A 23,260-nucleotide genomic window follows, 5' to 3' on the forward strand; every position below is an offset into this window, starting at 1 on the left:
GGCAATCTTCTGGGCCCTTTGATATGTCCCAGAAGATTGCAGGGAAGGGGGAGAGGTGAACTTCCTTCCTGCGCCGTGGCACCAGGAGAGAATGTGGGAGCTGGGTACCTGTGAAAACAAGGTACCCCCCCCCCCCCAAAAAAAAATGACATGCCAAAGTGGCTTGTCGGGGGGTCACGATTACTTAAAGCGGAAGTTCCAATTTTGGGTGGACCTCCGCTTTAATTCAGATATTTTGGTTCTAATTTTGCCCTTTTGAGTGGGAGAATTTTCTTTCGGAAGATAAAACTTATAAAAGTCCAGTAATGAAACACTGTTAAAATGTTCTTCAGCTGCATGAGTTTGCTAAGTGTAAATGCATTTTTACAAAGTGGAATCTGTTCATTTTTTTTATTTTTTCAGTTTACTGGCTAACTTTAGAGAGGTTGTTCCCTGACGTCTCACTCCCAACTATTGAAAGACGATCAGCATAATCATCTACATTCTATGCAAAATGTAAAAAAAAAACGTCCACTTTAAGGACCTTCTGGTATGTGAGCTGGATCCACCCATAGACAAACAAGTGTCTTCCAATCACAGCACAATGTGCAATCCAGCCGCCTGTGTTTCTTCCCACTTCCCTCCCTTTTTTGTTTTTTACTTTCTATTTCCCAATAACACGTCAGTCTGACTGTGGATTGTACAGAAGACAAGGCTGCATCTGCTCAGTCAGGTTTCTCCATATTTTCCCATCTGTAAAACTTCTATCACCTGCCAGGTAAGAACAATAAATTATTTAGTGCCAGGTTCCCTTAGCTGCCATTTTTTTTCTAGGAATGGCTTGATGCCCATGCATTTACCATATGTGGCAAAACATTTTGTTATTTGGATAACTTTCTCAGAAGCCAACTCACTGCTTGTATTGATGCGTGCTAGTATGCAGCGCAAACTAGCACATTATGTTAAACTTACCTTAAAACCGAGCTCATACAGTGCAGAGATGTCAGAGCTGAAGGTGCTACCATCTTCACTTGTCTTGCTTCCGGGTTCGCGGACTCTGGCTCTGTGACTGGCCGGAGCCACGATGACATCATGCGTTTGGGACCTGATGATTACAGCACAGGGCTTTGAACGAATGGCATGGGTTCCTTCAGAGCACATGCGCCAGTGATTTAATTGGCTGCGTGTACCGTAAATATCTCCTAAACTATGCCCATTTAGGAAATATTTACACTAACTATAGGTAAGACTTATTATAAAAGTTAGTGATTAGGGATGAGCCGAACACCCCCCGGTTCTGTTCGCACCAGAACTTGCGAACGACCCCCGCGTTCGGTACGAACGTTAGAACCCCATTGAAGTCTATGGGACTCGAACTGGAAAGAATTGGAAAGTGCTAATTTTAATGGCTAATATGCAAGATAGTGTCCTAAAAAGGGTTTGGGGACCTGCCTCCTGCCTCAGGGGACATGGGTCACTGCAAAAAAAAGTTTTAAAAACTGCCGTTTTGGCGGGAACACTGATTTTAATGACGATTAAAGTGAAAAAAAAAAAGTGAAATATTCCTTTAAATATGGTGCCTGGGGGGTGTCTGTAGTATGCCTGTGAAGTGCCACGTGTTTCCCGTGTTTAGAACAGTCCCTGCACAAAATGACATTAAACGGAAATAACACCATTTAAAACTGCTTGCGGTTTTAATGTTATATCTGGTTCCTGCAATATGGTTGAAAATCATTGAGAAAAATGGCATGGGTAGCCCTCCCTGCCCATTACCAGCCTATTTGGGTCTTGTACGCATATTAAGGGGAACCCCGTACCCATATAAAAAAAAGGAAATGCGTGTGGCCCCCAGGCCCTATATACTCAGAACAGCAGTATACAGGCGGTGCAAACAAGACAGGGACTGTGTAGGTTTGTTGTGTTAAGTTGAATCTGTTTGTCATTTCAACCGGTACATTTTTAAAGTGTAGCTCCAGTCAAAAAAACTATCTTTAAGCTTTTTGGAAAACATAGGGAAGGGTTATCAGCCCTGTATAATTTGTTTTGTCGTCCATCTTTTTTCATCTCACTTGCTGCTGTCTCCTTGCGTTTGCAAGTAGGAGATGTTTGTAAGTTGGATGTTTGAAAGTAGGGGCCTGCCCTATATTATAGCGGTATGTACTGGGTACAGAGCACGCAGACAGCACGCACTATCTCCTAACACTACTGACTGCAAGCTCTATTATTAACCACTTGTTAGCCCAATGTTTGCATAAAGTGAAAGAGGAAGTTATGCTGAGTAAATAGATATCAAACATGTCACTCTTCAAAATTGCACATGCCCGTGGAATGGCGCCAATTGTCGCTACTTAAAAAATCCCCATAGGCTACGCTTTAATTTATTTTTTACTGGTTACATGTTTTGAGTTGCAGAGGAGGTCTAGGACTAGAATTATTGCTCTCGCTCTAACATTCTCGGCGATACCTCACATGTGTGGCACATGCAAGCACATGGGGACATGGGCGCTTTAATTTTTATTTTATTTTTTTATTGTTCATTTTACTTTATTTATTTTAGTTTGACATTTTTTTCCCCAAAAATATATTTTTGATCACTTTTATTCCTATTACAAGAAATGTAAACATCCCTTGTAATAGGAATATGGAGTGACAGGTCCTCTTTACAGTGAAATCTGGGGGGTCAATATGACCCCACATCTCACCTCTAGGCTGGGAAGCCTGAAATAAAAAATAAAAAAAAGATTCTGGCTTTGATCGTACTGGCGAGTTGGTAGAAGCACCGGAGGGCGGTGAGGGGTGGGGGGCGTCTATGGCTGGGTATTTCAGGGTATCACCGAGTATGGCTGGGTATCTCTGAGTATGGCTGGGTATGGCAATTTATGGCAGGGTATTACAGAGTATTGGCGGGGTATTGGCGGGGTACTACAGAGTAATAGCAGGGTACTGCAGAGTATTGGGGGGTACTACAGAGTAATGGCAGGGTACTGCAGAGTATTGGGGGTACTGCAGAGTATTGGGGGTTACTGCACAGTAATGGGGGTTACTGCAGAGTAATGGGGGGTACTGCAGAGTAATGGCAGGGTACTGCAGAGTAATGGCAGGGTACTGCACTGCAGAGTAATGGCGGGGTACTGCAGAGTAATGGCGGGGTACTGCAGAGTAATGGCAGGGTACTGCAGAGTATGCACTGGTATTGCAGAGTATTGGCAGGGAATTGAGGGGTTAAATTCGGTGAACAGCGATGTGGGCACTGCAGATGCAGCCCACATCGCTGCTGACACCGATCTCTTCCCCCTCCGCTGTACCGATCGGTACAGAGAGGGGGGAGGGAGGAACCAGCGTCATAACATGACGCCGGTTTGTTTACATGACGCCGGTTGTTCGTCATTTGAAGGAGCGATCACGTGGTAAACGACCGCGATGAGCGGGCGTTTACCGTGATCCGTGATCCGTGATGCGCCGGGTCCTGTGGACCCGGCGGTCACGTATGCTCTCGAGTGCGCGCCCCATATGACGGCCTCCCAGAGTTAAACAACCGCCCTGTAGCCTTCATTCAGCTATGGCCCGGTTGTTAAGTGGCTAAGTGGTCCTCGAGATGTGCCTTGTTTTCTGGTTGCTGCATAAGATATGAGTTCACCCTCCACAGAGGGATGAGGTCTATTGTGGATGTGATCTCTTTCCCCTCCGCTGTACCGATCGGTACAGAGAGGGGAGGGAGGAACCGGCGTCATGATGTTATGACGCCGGTTTGTTTCCAAGTGATCACTCTGTCATTTGACGGAGCAATCACGTGGTAAACGGCCGCTATGAGCGGCCGTTTACCGTGATCCGTGATGCGCCGGGTCCTGTGGACCCGGCGGTCACGGATGCTCTCGAGTGCGCACACCTCGCACGCGAGAGCAGAATTCTGGGAGGCCGTTAATTAACGGCCTCTCAGAGTTAAACAACCGCCCTGAAGCCGTTAATCGGCAATGGGCAGTTGTTAAGTGGTTAAAGCTAGATCACTAGCTATATAGGTGAGGTGAATATAGTGGTGTATACTGCAGTCAGGGCACAGACAACAACCACTACACCGCAGCAAGATAGGAAATCAGCCAAAAACGATTGGTGTGTACTGTGTTGAAGGTACACAGAACACCCACTGCTTCAGATGCTAAGTAACACACTACACGAAGCCGCCTCAAAGGCGGCCTTATATAGTGTGGGGCGTGCACTACACAGCCTGAGCTATGATTGGCCACAGGCAGGATGCCTGTGGCCAATCATGGCTCTCCTCGCTGCCGGCGCTGCGATTGGCCAAGCATGCGGGGTCACAGTTCATGCTTGGCCAATCATCGGGCAGCAATGCACTGTGCCAACGCAGTGCATTATGGTCCGCGCGCGCGTCACTCGAATTTTGACGCGAACGGCCAAAACTTTCGGAATTCGCCGAACGCACGAACAGCAAATGTTCGAGTCGAACGTACGTTCGACTCGAACACGAAGCTCATCCCTATTAGTGATGGAAGTTTACCTCCACTTTAATTTAATATGATATTCACCAAACATTAACTGCGAGTGAATATACCTAGCACAGGTGTTTTAAATGAGAGTGATCGATTCACTATCCGTAAATGTTTGATGAAAATTACATTCAGTGATTCATAAATATGTTTATGAATGTATAGTGTATCTATAGGCAAAACTTTTATTTTTTTTAGTTTTGGAAAAATCTGAATTTCCTACTTTCTGTATCTTGTATAGTGTAAAAACTGCTTTCTGAGTTTCATTTCTAAATTTGAAAATGCCCGCCAAAATCACTTCCGCCAAAGAATTTCATAGTCCTGTACATTGCTGGGATTGAGCAGCAGATGGTGCTACTGCAAAGCTGAATAAAAAAATCTGAATCCTGGGTCACTTTACTTCTTCTTCCCTATTGAATATGGCGCTCACACAGCTGACAATCACCACCAACATCCAGCACAGTCCCAGGATTTGGTGATTTGTCTATATATAAGGAAAGAAGATGGGACTTTGCATTAGGCATGTCATGTCATTGGACCACTTTATATGATTGAGACATTAAATCAAATTAATTCAGAGCCATACATATACTTTATTCATCATTTATTTATTAGTATTATACACAATGACATGCCTCGTGCAAAGTCCCATCTTCTTTCCTCTTTTCTCCACAAACATATTTAGGGATGGAGGTATGCCATTGATTAATTATTGGTTGTGACATTAGTTTTTTATTTGTTTATTTATATATATATATATATATATATATATATATATATATACACACACACAAGGTTAGGCTTTGGTCACTCTAAAGAAAATATCTGTCTCACAATTATATGTAAACAATTGAAAGTTCATGGCATTTCTATGTGCTAATTGTAAAAAGGGGGTAATTTCCTACTATACAAGTATTAAAAAATGGTCAGGAAGTACTCATAGCTCAGAAAATGGCAGCTGATTGAAGTGTTTTTCTTTACCAGAGGTGTACTGTAGTTATATAGGGGGTCCAGGAAAGGCTTTAGGGCCCCTCATACAATACCATAGGCTGCAGTGTATAGCATACAAAGCAGTGGTCATCAACCCTGTCCTCAGGGCCCACTAACAGGCCAGGTTTGCAAGAGAACTGAAATACATCACAGGTGATATAATTTGCTGCTCATTGATTATAACATTCTAGTCTGCATCTCCCCAGGGTAATACATAAAACCTGGCCTGAGGACAGTGTTGATGACCACAAAGGACATGAACGAAGATATGCTGGAATAAGTAGCCAGACAGAGTTGTTTCTCTATGCATCTCCTGCTCTTCAGGTAGTAACTTGTACTTAGCTGCTTATTTCTTTGACTGGGCCATTCTAAGCCCTTGTACACACGGTCGGAGATTCCGACATCCAAATCCGTCGGATTTTGTCCGACGAATCTTGTCCGAAACTGTTGCATACACACGGTCGGACAAAGTTGTCGGAAAATAGGATCTTTCAGAACGTGATGACGTAATTTCGTTACGATGGGACTACTTTCAGGCTAGTAGCCAATAGCTTTGATGTAGGAATTTGATCTGAGAATGCGTGGCACTTTGTCCGATCGGAATTCTCTACACATGATCGGAGTATGTCGATCGGAGCAGTTTGTCGGAAAATATTTCCAGCAAGTTGGAAAATTTGGTCTGACGAATATTCCGACGGAAACAGTCTGATGCATACCACACACAGTCGGAATATCCGACAAAACGGTCCGATAGGACACATTCCGACCGAATCTCCGACCGTGTGTACAAGGGCTAACACATGAATATGCTTTGATCTAAAGCATATTCAACAGGGTCGTTGTCCTGATGGAGGGGGAACCTCCACCCCAGTCTCAAGTCTTTTGCAGACTTTAACAGGTTTTCTTCTAAGATTTCCCTGTATTTGGCTTCATCCATCTTCATATTAACTCTAACCAGATTTCATGTCCCTGCTGCCACCACCATGTGCAGTGTTCGTTTTCTGCCACACATAGCGGTTTGATTTTAGGTAAAAAAAGTTCAATTTTGGTCTCATCTGACCAGAGCACCTTCTTCCACATTTGCTGTGTTCCTCACATGGCTTCTTACAAACTGACTTATATTGTTTTCTTTCAACAATGGCTTTCTGTTTGCCACTCTTCCATAAAGCCCAGATATGTGGAGTGCATGACTAATAATTGTCCTGTGGACAGATTCTCCCACCTGAGCTTTTGATCTCTGCAGCTCCTCCAAAGTTCCCATGGGCCTCTTGGCTATTTCTCTGATTAATGCTCTCCTTGGCAGGCCTGTCAATTTATGCCACGTACACACATAGCCGACTATCCGACGGACTTAGTCTGGCGGACTTCCCGCCAGACTGTCCGTCGGACTTTCCGAACGGGCTACTTGCCCACACACGGCACTTTTTCAGCGGACTAATACGGCGTACTAAGTCCGCCGTACTATCCGCCCTACTTTTGAAATGAACGGACTCACCCAAGTCCGCTCATTTCGAGTGCATCTCCAGGTAGGCGGGGCCCGCGAAGGAGACATCGCTGGTCCCGCCACCTGGTAAGGACTTAAAGGGGAAACCCAACGCCAAATAAAATCAGCGTGGGGGTCCCCCCAAGTCCACATCAGACCCTTGTCTGAGCACGCTACTCGGCCGGCCAGGAAAGGGGGGGACGAGCGAGCACCCCCCCCGAGCCGTACCAGGCCGCGTGCCCTCAACATGGGGGGCTCTTTTACTAGCGGAGGAGCCCGGCTTTCTTCCTCACCACCGCCTCTTCTTCCGACTTCAGGGGTCCCCCTCTTCGGGGGTCCTGTCCCCATCTTCAGTTCTTCTGCCGGGCCACTGCGCCGCCTTATAGCTCTTTTACAGGCAGTGGCCCGGTCTTCTGTCGCCGCTGTCGCCGCCGCCTTCTGTTCTTCTATTCTCTTCTTCTCTTCTCTTCTTCTTCTTCTTCTTCAGATGTTGCCTCGTCGAGTCCTCCGCTCACAATGATGGGGACCGGGCACGCGGCGACTTATATAGGGACATCGCCGGATGATGTCCCCGCCTATTATGATGTCACAGTCCCAGCATCCTCTGGGACTGTGACACCACAATGGATGGGGACATCATCCGGTGATGTCCCTATATAAGTCGGCGCGCGCCCGGTCCCCGTCATTGTGAGCAGAGGACTCGACGAGGCAACATCTGAAGAAGAAGAGAAGAACAGAAGGCGGCGGCGACAGAAGATCGGGCCACCGCCTGTAAAAGAGCTATAAGAAGGCGCGGTGGCCCAGCAGGAGAACAGAAGAGGGGGACAAGACCCCCGAAGTCGGAAGAAGAGGGCGGCGGCGAGGAAGAAAGCCAGGCTCCTCCGCTAGTAAAAGAGCTACAAGAAGATAGCGGAGGAGTCCGGCGAGAAGACCCCCGAAGACGGAAGACCCCCGGAGCTGTACAATAAACTATTTTATCTTGTGTGTTGTGTTTTTTTTTGTACTTTTATTTTACAGGTGAATGGGTAGGGGTACATTGTACCCCATACTCATTCACATAGGGTGGGGGGCCAGTATCTGGGGGCCCCTTATTAAAGGGGGCTCCCGGATTCCGATAAGCCCCTCGCCCGCAGCCCCGGACAATCAACGGCCAGGGTTGTTGGGAAGAGGCCCTTGTCCTCATCAACATGGGCACAAGGTGCTTTGGGGTGGGGGGGACTCGCGGCCCCTCCTTCCCCCAAGGCACCCCCCATGTTGAGGGCACGCAGCCTGGTACGGCTCGGGGGGGGGGGGCGCTCGATCGTCCCCCCCTTTCCTGGCCGGCCGGGTACCCTGCTTGGACAAGGGTCTGATGTGGACCTGGGGGGACCCCCACGCAGATATTTTTCGGCGTTGGGGTTCCCCTTTAAGTCCATACCAGGTGGCGGGGCCAGCGACGTCTCCTTCGCTGGCCCCGCCTACCTGGAGACCCGCTCAAAATGAGCGGACTTTTCTTCGGGCAGGAAAAGTCTGCTCATTTCAAAAGTACGGCAGACTGACACACACACGGCTGGATTGTCCGCCGAAATGCGAATCCGACGGGAAGATTGGAGTGCAAAACTACTTTCTAAGTCCACCGTACTTTCGGGTCAAAAAAGTATGCCGGAGGCTACACATGGGGGGGATTCTCCGGCGGACTTCAGTTTGCCGGACTTTTCCACCCGATTGTTTGATCGTGTGTACGTGGCATTAGGTGGACGGCCATGTCTTGGTAGGTTTGCAGTTGTGCCATACTCTTTCCATTTTCGGGTTGATGGATTGAACAGTGCTCTGTGAGATGTTCAAAGGTTTGGATATTTTTTGTTAACCTAACCCTGCTTTAAAGCGGAGTTCCGCCAGCAGAAATTTTTTTTAAAGTCAGCAGCTACAAATACTGCAGCTGCTGACTTTTAATATAAGGACACTTACCTGTCCTGGGAGTCCACGATGTTGACACCCCAGCCGATATTCGGATCGACTCCTGGGTGCTACGTCCGCCATTCCTGGTAAGGGAATCAGACAGTGAAGACTTTCGGCTTCACTCCTGGTTCCCTACTGCACATGTGTGAGTCGTGCTGTACGTTCTGATTTGTCTTTGCTGTCTTCTGAGACCTGTGTGTCTCCCAGAAGACAGTGGGGGGGGGGGGGGATTTGCTGGACATTGTGTAGATCGCCGCACAATGTGCAGCAATCTTTCCCCGGAAATGGGAGCAGATACCTGGATTTGACAAGTATCTGCTCCCCCCTTCCCCCTAAAATGTGCCAAATGTGACAGTAGGGGGAGGGGGGAGGAATCTGAACAGCGAAAGTTCCATTTCTGGTTAGAACTCCACTTTAAAATTCTCCTCAACTTTATCCCTAACCTGTCTGGTGTGTTCCTTGGCCTTCATGACACTGTTTGTTCACTTGAGCTGGATACACACCATACAACTTTTGTTATATTTCCTTTAGATTTACCTTCAATTATGTAGTACAAGGGACTGCCTGATTATATACAAATCAAAAGTGTTTAGGTTTGACCTCATATTATTATATGGTTTTGGTAAATCTAAATGAAAAAAAAAATCTAAAGAAAATTGTATAGTGTGTATCCATCCTGAGGTTCTCTAACAAACAGCTGTATTTATACTGAGATTAAATGACACACAGGTGGACTCTTTTTAGTAATTAGGTGACTTCTGAAAGCAATTTGTTCTACTTGATTTTTAAAGGGGGCTGAATACAAATGCACACCTCACTTTTCAGATATTTATTTGGAAAATCATTTATCATTTATCATTTTCCTTCCACATCACAATTATGTGCCACTTTGTATTCGTCTATAACGACGATGAGCCAACACATTTCAGAGGCTAGAATGTTCCCTCTTCTTTATGGAAAATTAAATTGCTGGCTTAGGGCCCTTTCACATTGAAGCACTTTTCATGCATTCCCACTGACTTGCACAAAAGATGCAGCACGCAGGACATTTAAAAGCACACCGCAAGCTCAGTGTGAACAGTTACATAGGATTTAATGTGGATAGTTTTTATGTACTTTTATGCACCAGTGGGAAAGGGGCCTTAATTGGGTTCATGGTGGGTTAAATAAAATCTGGAATAAAGTGGCTCCTTTATTCCAACAACATGCTTCAGCAGCTTGTTTTGAGGAGCAGTAATGTGTGACTGTCACGGGATGGGCAGAGGTGTGTGGGCTGTGATTGACTTGGCTTTGTCTTCTCTGTACTGTGTGAGAACAAGATGGCTGCACCCAATGGAGGAGTAACTACTTTTCTGGGTACAGACTGAAACTGAGTTTTTGTTCACTTATTGGCAAATATTTGGCAAGCATATTTGTAGATATTGGCAATGTAAATGATTGATTTAAGGCAGCCAGGTTAAAAAAGAGGCCTAAGTATAATGAGTGGGTCGCAATTCTGCAATGTTTCATGAATTCACAAGTGATTACTATTTTTATTTTGCTGGTCGGTTCGTTACCAATGTTGCACTGTAGGCATTGAGCTCACCCAGCTATTTCTAGACCAGCCTTTCTCAACCTTTTTTACATGAAGGAACCCTTGAAATACTTTTCCAGTCTCAGGAAACCCCTGCTAACAAAGAATATATCTGTAGCTCATAGTACAGTAGTGTGATGGTCACTGGGAAGAATGCTTCTTACACTTGTAGTCTTTGGGGAGAATCCCAACCCTACAAATAGCTAAAAAGCTTATTGTTGTCAGTAATTACTTATCAGAAATTGCTCATTGCTCAAGGAACCCCTAGCAACCTCTAGAGGAACTCTAGAGTTCCACGGAATGTGGGCTGAGAAAGGCTGTTCTAGACTGTCTCCAGGTACTGAATGTACCAAGCCAGGGGTGTCAAACTCAATATCATTACAGGCTGCATGAGCATTATGGTTGCTCTCAAAGGATAGGTTGTATATGTAAGACTATATAAATGTATCTTCTCTTGATCATATTAAATTGCCTCTGCATTCCAAATGATTAGTACTTAGCTGCCTGACAAGTCGCGTTCCATTCTGCACTATGAAACTGTTCTAATAGGAGCGACTTAAGTCGTTCGACTTAGAAAAAGGTTCCTGTACTACTTTTGGGGCGACTTCAGGAGACTTGCATTGACTTCTATACAGAAGTCGTTTTGCAAGTTGCTGCTGAAGTACCTGTCAAAACCAGGTACCTGCTCCCCCAACCCGCCAAAAGGTGCCAAATGTGGCAGTGGGGGGGGGGGGGAGGGTGTTAAGCAGACAAGTGGAGCTTCCCCTTTTAGGTGGAGCTCCGTTTTAATGTCCAAGGTATCAAGGAAAAGGCCCAGTCCCTGTAGCTTTGTTTTTATTTATCTCTGTTTTTTTTTGGTAAAATTGACAACTAAACCACCCTTTTAACTTTTTTTACATTGCCGTCTGTTTGTATTGTTTTGGTAATGTATGCAAATAGGTTATTTAAGAAAAAAAAATATCCAGGAGCAATGTGTGTGATTCTTTTTTGAGGCCCTGTGTGTGCCCCCTATTGTAAAGTTCAAAGCGTATTGAAGTGCCTTAGGGCATGCAGATTATGTTATGGGTAACTATGATTCACTGCCCTGTGCCAACCAGACCAAGGTACAAGGCAATGTTTCACATCCCACAATCCCTAAGGTACAATGGGTATTCTAAATCCTCCATATTTTGTTCATTTGTTTTCATTATATAAAAGTAGAGCATAATATATACAGTTCCTTCAGAAAGGCAAACAGCTAGAAAGGTCTCTCTGCAGAGAGAGAGTGAGTACTTATTCTTCAACATATTTCTTCCAGGGTCAATGGTGCACCCCTTATTGTGTAATGTACCCTTTGGAACTGCACTGGTTGCACACCCCAAAGGTCAGCCCTGTATGTAACAATGTAACATGTTAGGATGGGATTACAGTGCATAGCGGTCCTCAGAGAGTGCTGTGACTAACTTACTTAGATACACTAATCCAGCAGCTTTTATTTTCATTCAATAAGTAAACCAACTCTTATCTAAGGTCTGTTTGATTAACTTGGTGATCTTGAACAGATTTTACAGAAATGGAAGTAGAAGCTGAAGTGTCAGAAAATACCAACATGGAAAACATTCCAGTGAGGGTAAGCACCTTGAGTGAATATATTTTGCTCTTTCCTTATGCTTGTGGTGGTGGTGGTGGTGGTTCCTGCAGGTTCATCTTCACAGGGAACTCAAGTCAGGCAGACATCTTTAGTGCTGGCCCTATTCAAAGGCAAACAATACAACATTATGTGGGTTATTTACAAAAGGAAAATCTACTTTGCATTGCAAGTGCACTTAGAAGTGCAGTTGCTGTCGATCTGAGGGGGACATGCAAGGAAAATAGAAGATAGCATTTTAGCCTACACATGATTGGATGATAAAATCTGAGGAGCTTCCCCTCATTTCAGATCTACCCCTCAGATTTACAGCGTCTGCACCTCCAAGAAGACATACTAAAAGGAATGACAGAATGGAATACCCATAGACTTTAACAGGGAGATGGAATTCCCATAGAGAATAATGGAACAAGGTGGAATGCCCATAGAGAATAATGGAAAAAAAAATCAATTAGTGAGAGAGTCTTTACACATATCAAATGTATTTTTTGCAAACCTACTTTTAAATATCAGTCGCCATGTTTAATATTGAGATTAGGTGGGATTATTATTGTTTTCTATGGAATGACAAACATATGACAGAATGGAATGCCCATAGAGTATAATGGGAAGTAACATATAAACGAATTTGCAGGCAAATCAAGAGACAGAAATGTATCCTTTCCCACAGCTTTTCCTCAAGTAGAGTAGAAGATTGTAAGATTGGGATTATTTGGGATTACAGCTGTTTTCTATGGAAAGACAGATAAATAATAGAAAGGAATGCTCATAGAGTATAATGAGGAGCAAGATGTGACCAGGATTCAGAACCATTCATCATATCAGATCAATCTTTAGCAGACATACTCTCTATGTTCATTAGTGATGTCCAATTAGAAATTAAGTGGGATTATTATTGTTCTCTATCGAATGACAAACATATGACAGAGTGGAATGCCCGTAGAGTATAGTGGGAAGCAAGATGTGACCTGGAGTCAGAACCATTGGTCATATCAGATCATTCTTTAGCAGACATACTCTCTACGTTCAGCAGTGATGTTCAAATGTGACATTAAACTGGATTATTATTTTTTTTCTATGGAATGACAAACATATGACAGAAGGGAATGCCCATAGAGTATAATGGGAAGTAAAATATAAACTAATTTGCAGGCAAATCTGAGAGACATAGCAATGTATCCTTTACCACAGCTGTTCCTCAAGTAGAGTATCAGATTGTAAAATTGGGATTATTTGGGATTACAGCTGTTTTCTATGGAATGACAGATAAATAATAGAAAGGATTGCTCATAGAGTATAATGAGGAGCAAGATGTAACCTGGATTCAGAACCATTCATCATATCAGATCAATCTTTAGCAGACATACTCTCTATGTTCGTTAGTTTTGTCCAATTAGAAATTAAGTGGGATTCTTATTGTTTTCTATCGAATGACAAACATATGAGAGTGGAATGCCCGTAGAGTATAATGAGAAGCAAGATGTGACCTGGAGTCAGAACCATTGGTCATATCAGATCATTCTTTAGCAGACATACTTTTGAACATGTCATTTTTTTGAAAAGAACAAGAAAATGCATTTTTTTTATTTTTTAACAAAGTTGTCCATTTATACAAAATTTCTAACACATAGCATGTACATAGCAAAAATAACATAAACACAAGAAAGAGGGGCATCTCTGGGTGCAGATTTTCTTAAGATTGTAAATTTATTATAAAACAGTTAAATTTAAACTCACATTTTCCATGAAAAAATATGGGCATTAAAATCAGATCACATGATTCATTCCGTCATTCTGTTATCCAGTCCACAGGTGTCCGTTGCTCCTCTCTGCGTCTGCACTGTTTGAGTTGGAAAAGCCGGCTACAGTGGACGCAGTGTATGCATTTTGAAAGTGAGGCTTGGAACACTGTGGCAAGCGAGAGGCGGGAGAATGACATCACTTCCTGGCGATGCTTTTCCTGACCGTGCAGGTCGCGATGGAGGGATGACCGCGCTCTTTCATCAGGCCAATCATGGCCTAAAATGTCCATTTTAGTTCTGATGCAGACAAGTGAAGAGCTTCAAATTTGCCTCTAGATACACAAATCCCTATCTTCCCTGTGATGTAATAAGTCCCGGCCACGCCCCTCTTTTATTTATTTATTTATTTATTCATTGCCCCCATTCCTCTCTGTGATTGGCCTGATGAAAGAGCGCAGTCGTCCCTCCATCGCGACCTGCATGCTCAGGAAACGCGTTTCCAGGAAGTGACGTCATTCTCCTGCGTCCCGCTGACCACAGCGTTCCAAATCTCACTTTCGAGATACATACACCGCGTCCACTGTAGCCGGCATTTTCAACTCAAACAGTGGAGACGCAGAGAGGAGCAACGGACACCTGTGGACTGGATAACAGAATGACGGAACGAATCATGTGGTCTGATTTTAATGCCCATATTTTTTCGTGGAAAATGTGAGTTTAAATGTAACTGTTTTATAATAAATCTACAATCTTTTAAGAAAATCTGCACCCAGAGGCGCCCCTCTTTCTTGTGTTTATGTTGTAGTGTTTGGAAACTTGGTTTCAGTTTCTCCGTGGTGGCAGCCCTGAATGTGAAAATCTCTCAAAAGAACTAATTAACCTATATTGGACTGGATGCTTAGTGTATATTGGGACAATTCTTTCCTGTGTATGCACTATATGTTTATGTTTTTATGAGGATTTTTCTCCTTCTTGATTGATATTATTTTTTGGTGTTTTGCGCCCTTACTTGTCTTACATAGCAAAAATATCACCACAGATTCTCCTACTCCTACTGAGTATGGCGATACCACATGTGGGAGACTTTTCCACAGCCTGGGCACATACAGAGGCCCAACATGCAGGGAAAACTGTCTAGGGGAATACATTTCAAATCTAATTTGAATACCTATTAATTACACTTTTGGGAGGCACTGTAGTGGCATTGATGAGAACTGATGTGGCATGGATGAGCATGAATGGGGATGGTTGAGCCATGAATGTGGATGCCTGAGTATGGATGGGATGACGGGGCATGAATGGGTATGGCTGGTTACGGCTGTGTATGGCTGATTATGGATGGGATGGCTTATTAACGCTGAGTATGGTTGGGTATTGCTGGGTATTGCTGAGCATGGATGGATGGGTGGATGAATGCTGCAATGGACACGGAGCAGTGCTGTGGGAACTACAGATCCAGCCCACAGCCCTGCTGCACCCTATCTCTCTGTTCACACTGTGCCAATCGGTACAGAGATGGGAGAGTGAAACCGGACATGACGCCAGTTTGTTCATTTGTCGGAGCGATCACGTGGTAAAACGGCTGCTGTCAGCGAGCATTTATCATGATCCGTTATGCGCCGGGTCCGGTGACGGATACTCCTGTGTGTGCACGCCTGCGATTCTGGGAGGACATCATAGTAGGCCCTCCTTGAGTTATCGAGCCACGCTGTAGCAATCTTTTGCTAATAGTGCGGTTGTAAAAGGGTTAAATCAAGGTGGGACAATTATGCAGCGTAGCCAGAATACTTCTTTCAAGATTGCATCCAATGGGGACCTGTAATGTATATGATTATTTGAAGTAAAGAGAATATTGCAAAGATTGGGATTGCCTCTTCAATTTTTATACATAAAAAATTGTCTTAAAGAAAGACAAAGCCTTTAAATAAGGCTGTTGTCTCAGAAGGAATACATGTCCCTTTTAAATAGCTATATCTTTCAGGTTTGCCTGCAAAGAGTTGATTTATATCAGGGATATGCAATTAGCGGATCTCCAGCTGTTGCAAAACTACAAGTCCCATCGTGCCTTTGCCTGTGGGTGTCATGTTTGTGGCTGTCAGAGTCTTGCAGTGCCTCATGGGACTTGTAGTTCTGCAACAGCTGGAGGTCCGTTAATTGCATATCCCTGATATATATTATACTCTATGGGCATTTCCTTCTTTCATTCCTTAGAAAACAATTATAATCCAATTTGTCTTGATTTTAAATATTGCCACTGAATTTGGAGAGTAGTGATGGACGAACTTCCGACGGGACGTTTCGCGAACGCGGACCGCGAACGCGGCCGATAGTTCGCGAAACGGAACGTTCGCGGCGGGCCCCATTGACTTCAATGGGAGGCGAACTTCGCAAACTTTTAGGTCAAATTTGCAGCCACAAAATAATTATTAGCTGGGCAAACATAGTCCCACCACATGGCCAATGACATAATACATGTATGAGGTGAATTTGGGATCGATAACTACAAGCATTCTTTTTTTATATGGGAAATTGTTCTGACAATTCAGGACTGTGGAGCGCATGAAGGCAATGGAGGAGACGGAAGGTCAGGGACCAGGGTAGGCAAAGAAGAGGGTGCAGGAGATGATCACCAGCAGCGTGACATACAGCAATGACACCTGCACCGTGATAGAGTCATCTGACAACAGCACCGTGATAGAGAGCACTGACATCAGCAGCGTGACATAAAGCATTAACACCAGCACCGTGACATACAGCATTGACAGCAACACCGTGATAGAGAGCACTGACATCAGCAGCGTGACATAAATCACTCACACCAGCACCGAGATATACAGCACTTACAGCAGCACCGTGATAGAGAGCACTGACATCAGAAGTGTGACATACAGCACTGACATCAGCACCATGATATACAGCACTGACAGCAGCAACGTGATAGAGAGCACTGACATCAGAAGCGTGACATACAGCACTGACATCAGCACCGTGATATACAGCACTGACAGCAGCACCGTGATAGAGAGCACTGACATCAGAAGCGTGACATACAGCACTGACATCAGCACCGTGATATACAGCACAGACAGCAGCACCGTGATAGAGAGCACTGACATCAGCAGCGTGACATTAAGCACTCACACCCGCACCGTGATATACAGCACCGACAGCAGCACCGTGATAGAGAGCACTGACATCAGCAGCGTGACATTAAGCACTCACACCCGCACCGTGATATACAGCACTGACAGCAGCACCGTGATAGAGAGCACTGACATCAGCAGCGTGACATTAAGCACTCACACCAGCACCGTGATATACAGCACTGACAGCAGCACCGTAAGCAGCCCCAGGAGGAAGTCAGCACAGCACAGGGATGGTGTGATCCCCTCATAATAAGCAAGCCCAGGAGAAAATCAGCACAGCACAGGGATGGTGTGATCCCCTCATAATAAGAACCCCCAGGAGGAAGTCAGCACAGCACAGGGATGGTGTGATCCCCTCATAATAAGCAGGCCCAGGAGAAAATCAGCACAGCACAGGGATGGTGTGATCCCCTCATAATAAGAACCCCCAGGAGGAAGTCAGCACAGCACAGGGATGGTGTGATCCCCTCATAATAAGCAGCCCCAGGAGGAAGTCAGCACAGCACAGGGATGGTGTGATCCCCTCATAATAAGCAGGCCCAGGAGTAAATCAGCACAGGACAGGGATGGTGTGATCCCCTCATAAGCAGCCCCAGTAGAAATATGACACCGCTCAACCTCTTCAAAGAGGAGGGTAGGGGCATATAGTACGGTGTGCTTTTTTGGGACAAGGAAGTGAGCCAAATGAAGAAAGAAGGTCTGTGTGCTTGTTTAAAAAAATTGTTTATAGACATATACATGGTCTACTGGTCACATGTGTTGAATTCCTCCGAGATCCATGCCTCATTCATTTTTAGAAATGTGAGGTAGTTAACACTGTCGTGAGCTAGGCGAGTACGCTTATCGGTCACGATCCCCCCTGCTGCGCTGAATGTCCTTTCGGACAGGACACTGGATGAGGGGCAAGCCAACAGTTCGATTGCAAATTGGGCAAGCTCTGGCCAGAGGTCAAGCCTGCCCACCCAGTAGTCCAGGAGTTCATCACTCCTCAGAGCGTCCACATCGGCCGTTAACCCAATGTAGTCGGACACCTGACAGTCTAGGCGTTCCCTGATGCTGGATCCGGATGACACCTGTCGATGGGTCGGCTGAAAGAATGACCTCATATCCGAAGTCACCAACACATCTTCAAACCGGCCTCTTCTTGCAGGCGCTGTTGGATTGGTACCCGCAACTCCTTCTCTGGGAGTGGGAATTGCTCCTCTGCCAGCGCACGCAAAAGCAGAATGCAGCATTTCTTGAAGCAAGGCCTGGAAGTGCTGCATTCTGACAGCCCTCTGCGACGGCGGTAACATTTCCGCCATTTTGTGTTTGTACCGGGCGTCTAAGTACGTTGCCACCCAGTACTGGTCCTTGACCCTTATGCTTTTTATACGCGGGTCCCTATTAAAACACTGGAGCATGAAGGCCCCCATTTGCACTAAAGTGGAAGCGGTGTGGTGGCCTGGCTCCTGCTCATCATCCAGGATAATGTCGTCCTCTTCATTCTCCTCTCCCCATCCACGCACAACAGGGATCCCAGAAAGGTTTAAAGCATGCTCTTCTTGCTCCTCCTCATCCGCCCCGGCACCATCCTCCTCTGACTCCTCTTCAGACTCCTGTTGTTGACTTGTCTCAGATAGAGTAGCCCCCCCTGGGAATTCATCCAGCATTGCGACTTCCTCATCTTCCCGCTCCTGCTCCTCCACAGCTTGATCAATGAAACGACGCAATGCACGCTCCATAAAGAAGGCATAAGGTACCATGTCACTGATGGCGCCATGGCTGCGACTGACCAGTTTGGTGATCTCCTCAAATGGCCGCAGAAGTCTGCATGCGTCGCGCATGAGCAGCCACTGGCGCGGTGAAAAAAAACCCAGCTCCCCAGAACCGTTCATACAGGTAGACGTTAGGCTGCTCCAGCAGAAACGTGCAGTTATCAAGCATATAGAAGGTTGAGTTCCATCGCGTCGGGCAATCGCAAATAAGACGTCTGACCGGCAGATTGTGTCGCCGCTGAATGGCAGCAAGGCGAGCCATGGCCGTGTAAGATCTTCTGAAATGGGCCGAGATTTTCCTTGCCTGCCGCAAGATGTCCTGAACCCAGAGCAGGACTTAGGGTGGTGGGGGCCCCTGGGCTTGAGTCACTTTTGGGCCCTACCTTCTATACATTACCATATTTATGGGTGAATAACACACACCCCAAGTTTAAGAGGTAAGTTTAACGTAAAAAACGTACATTTAAACGCCCATCAATGCAGCCTTGTCCATTGTAATTTGCAGCCTTGTCATTGCAGTCTTGAAGTTTAAAAATGCCGCTGCCAAGATACAGAGTCCTGTGTATCTTGATGGCTCTCCTGTCCTCTTGGCGGCTCTTGGCGCCTCTCGAGTCCTCTTGGCGGCTCTCGGGTCCTCTCACAGTCCCAAGCGGAGCCAAGTGTACTAGGCTCAGCTCACAGTTACGCCCATTCCCTTTGTTATGTCCATCATAGAGTGGGACTGGGCGTGACTGTGAGTGGAGCCGAGTACACTCGGCTATGTATCTTGGCGGGGCCCCCTATTGGGCGGGGCCCATGGGCTTGAGCCCAGTCAAGCCCAATGGTAAGTCCTGCCCTGCCTGGACCCCAGGGTATTTGACAACGAATCGCTGCACGACCAAGTTTAAGACGTATGCCATGCATGGCACGTGCGTGATTTTGCCCTGTTTCAAAGCGCTAAGCAGATTGGCACCGTTGTCACACACCACTTTACCAACTGTCAAATTGAGCGGTGTTAGCCACTGATCTGCCTGTGTACACAAAGCTGAAAGGAGTGCCGGGCCAGTGTGGCTCTTGGCTTCCAGGCACAACAGACGCAGCACGGCATGGCAACGTCTCACCTGGCATGTGGAATAGGTTCTGGGGAGCTTGAGCGGTGCAGCGGAAGAGACGCTAGCAGCAGAAAAGGAGGAGGCAGCTGAGGAGGAGAGGGAGGAGGATGGAGTAGGAGGAGGAGGAGAAGAGTCAGGCCTGCATGCAATCCGTGGCGGTAAAACCAAATCTACACGGGTGCCACGGGTTACATGCTTGACGGCCGTCAGAAGGTTCACCCAGTGGGCAGTAAAAGTGATATACCTTCCCTGCCCGTGTTTGCTAGACCACGTGTCTGTGGTCAGATGTATCTTGGCACCGACACTGTGTGCCAGAGATACATTCACTTGCCGCTGAACATGGCCATATAGCTCTGGGATGCCCTTCTCTGAGAAATACTTCCTTCCTGGGACCTTCCATTGTGGAGTTCCAATGGCCACAAATTTGCGAAAGGCCTCCGAGTCCACCAGTTTATATGGCAGTAGTTGGCGGGCTATGAGTTCTGACAAGCCAGCCGTCAATCGTTGGGCAAGAGGGTTATCCGGCGTCATCATTTTTTTACACTCGAACATTAGGCCCACGGAAGCCTGCCTTTTTGCAGAAAAATGTGAGCTTGGCGTGATGGAAGGTGGAGTGGAGGACAATTGTGAGGAGAGAGGAGAAGGAGAAGTAGAAGACGAGGCTGGACGGTGAGAGCCTGCAGTGTGGCTTTGTGTGTTACGTTGCTCCCACTCGGCTCGGTGATGGCTGCCCATGTGCCTTCTTAAGGCGGTCGTCCCTAGGTGAGTGTTGGGCTTACCGCGACTAATGCGTTGACTGCAAAGATTGCAGATGGCAACGCTATTGTCAGCAGCGGACACGTTAAAAAAAGCCCACACTGCGGAGCCATGTGTCGGTGTCCTGGGAGCGCCAGATGTGACCGTACATGGTCGATGACTCGCTCCTGATACATTTGCAGTCTGCTTTGTCCCTCCTGTGCAATGTAAGTTATTCCTGCTTCTCCTCCCTATCTGCTGGTCCATATCTCCCTCTGAACTCCCCTCCTCTTCCTCTCTTGTGGGCACCCACGTGACATCACTAGACACGTCATCATCAACGTCACCTTCCCCACCGCTATAAGTAGAGATCTCGGAGTAGGCAGCAACACCGGGGACCAACCTCCTCCTTGGGCTGATCTGGGTACTGTCGTCAGACTGCTGAGTAGGGGTTGTTGCTACCTCCTCTTCCTGATCCAATACCAAGAGTGGCTGCGCATCAGAAATGTCCTCTTGATATGGATCGGAAAATAATTCCTGTGACTCAAGCGGAAGGTATGTGGTGGTGGTAGTGGTGGTGTTGATGGTGGTAGTGTCTTTGGGGGTGCACATAGCAGAGAGTGAAGAAGAGGGTGCAGATCGAGAGGATGAGGAGGGTGCAGAAGAGTAAGGCTGAGTGAGCCACTCAACCAAGTCTGGTGCGTCCTTTAAAGTAATTGAACGCACCTTCTGCAACTTCCCACTTTGGCTCAAGGCTGTTGCTCCTGCCCTACCCCTACCACCCCTGCGGAAGGGCCTGCCTCTTCCTCTGCCTGTCATTTTTTAAATGACCCTGTGACAAAACTCTTAGTCCCTATACCGATGAAGGACTGCTGCAGTATAGGGCAGCGGTCAGCAGTGGTGCACCTCAACCCTATCTATTGTGGACCGATACTGGTCCTTATAGAACGGCAGACTGTACCTCACTCAACCCTATGTACTGTAGCACCCTTCACCAAGTTACCAGTCCTTATAAGGACCTTTGTGGACCAAGTAGGTTGTGTGTGACTGATTAGCAGACTGTACGTCAGTCCCTATACCGATGAAGGACTGCTGCAGTATAGGGCATCGGTCAGCAGTGGTGCACCTCAACCCTATCTATTGTGGACCGATACCGGTCCTTACAGAACAGCAGACTGTGCCTCACTCAACCCTATGTACTGTAGCACCCTTCACCAAGTTACCAGTCCTTATAAGGACCTTTGTGGACCAAGTAGGTTGTGTGTGACTGATTAGCAGACTGTACGTCAGTCCCTATACCAATGAAGGACTGCTGCAGTATAGGGCAGCGGTCAGCAGTGGTGCACCTCAACCCTATCTATTGTGGACCGATACTGGTCCTTACAGAACGGCAGACTGTACCTCACTCAACCCTATGTACTGTAGCACCCTTCACCAAGTTACCAGTCCTTATAAGGACCTTTGTGGACCAAGTAGGTTGTGTGTGACTGATTAGCAGACTGTACGTCAGTCCCTATACCAATGAAGGACTGCTGCAGTATAGGGCAGCAGTCAGCAGTGGTGCACCTCAACCCTATCTATTGTGGACCGATACCAGTCCTTACAGAATGGCAGACTGTACCTCACTCAACCCTATGTACTGTAGCACCCTAGACAGACCAAGTTACCAGTCCTGATAAAGAGCTTTGTGGAACAAGTGAGTTGTGAATGATTAGCAGACTGCAGCAGAAGGGCAGCAGTCAAGTATAATATTCTTTCTATATTTGGAAGAAAGAATATTATACGTGTACAAGCCTATTACCATACCACTGATACCAGTCCTGAAAAGAACCTTTGTGGAACTAATAGTGACAGCTACTGTTTAAACTGACCCTCACTGCCTGACACACTGCTTCCTTCCTGTTCCTATACAAACTGGCAAAACAGAGGAGACTGGAACAATGAGGCCGCGTACACACGGGCGGACTGTTCGCCCAACTTTGTTCGTCAAACAGTTTGACAAACAGTCCGCTCAAAATTAGCATGAACGGACTTGACCACACACGATGAACGAACAGTCCGCTGAAACCGTGCGCGATGACGTGAACGGCACGTACGACGGGACTAGAAAACGACGTCCTATACACTGCAATGCAACCTTCGGCGTGTAAATCCTTTCTGAGTATGCGCGGAACTTAGTTTGACGAACAAGCCTACACACGAGCGGACTGTCCGCTCAAACCAAGTTTCAGCGGACAGTTTTATGGAAATTCCGAAAAACTTTGTTCGTCAGACTGTCCGCTGAAACTGTCCGCTGAAGCCCACACACGAGCGGACTGTCCGCTGAAACACTGTTCAGCGGACAAAGTTGGGCGAACAGTCCGCCCGTGTGTACGCGGCCTTACGTACACACGGGCGGACTGTTCGCCCAACTTTGTCCGCTGAACAGTGTTTCAGCGGACAGTCCGCTCGTGTGTGGGCTTCAGCGGACAGTTTCAGCGGACTGTTTGACGAACAAAGTCTTACGGAATTTCCGTAAAACTGTTTGCTGAAACTTGGTTTCAGCGAACAGTCTGCCCGTGTGTGTGCCAGTCCGCTGTACTTTCGAAATGAGCGAACTGTTCCCGCCCGGAGAAAAGTCTGCTCATTTCGAGCGCGTCTCCAGGTAGGCGGGGCCCGCGAAGGAGACGTCGCGGGCCCCGCCGCCTGGTATGAACT

General features: G+C 46.5%; 1 protein-coding gene across 4 annotated transcripts in view; it reads left to right on the top strand.

Annotated features, from left to right (window-relative positions):
* The first annotated feature begins 641 nt into the window (after positions 1–641).
* Positions 642–23,260, top strand: part of LOC143960307 (uncharacterized) — a 233,298-nt gene continuing 210,679 nt past the window's right edge. For 2 of the 4 annotated variants that reach the window (XM_077468746.1, XM_077468749.1), the window contains exons 1-2: positions 660–757; positions 12,007–12,074. In XM_077468746.1, the coding sequence (XP_077324872.1) occupies positions 12,018–12,074 (57 nt within the window). In that variant the 5' untranslated portion in view covers positions 660–757; positions 12,007–12,017. Of the gene's footprint in view, positions 758–12,006; positions 12,075–23,260 lie in introns of all 4 variants that reach the window. The other 2 variants (XM_077468748.1, XM_077468750.1) reach the window with 2 other exon arrangements.

This window comes from Lithobates pipiens, unplaced genomic scaffold (genome assembly GCF_037356315.1).
Source record: "Lithobates pipiens isolate NorthernLeopardFrog02 unplaced genomic scaffold, aLitPip1_a1.2 Scaffold_8, whole genome shotgun sequence".
In the NCBI taxonomy this organism is placed as follows: domain Eukaryota; kingdom Metazoa; phylum Chordata; class Amphibia; order Anura; family Ranidae; genus Lithobates; species Lithobates pipiens.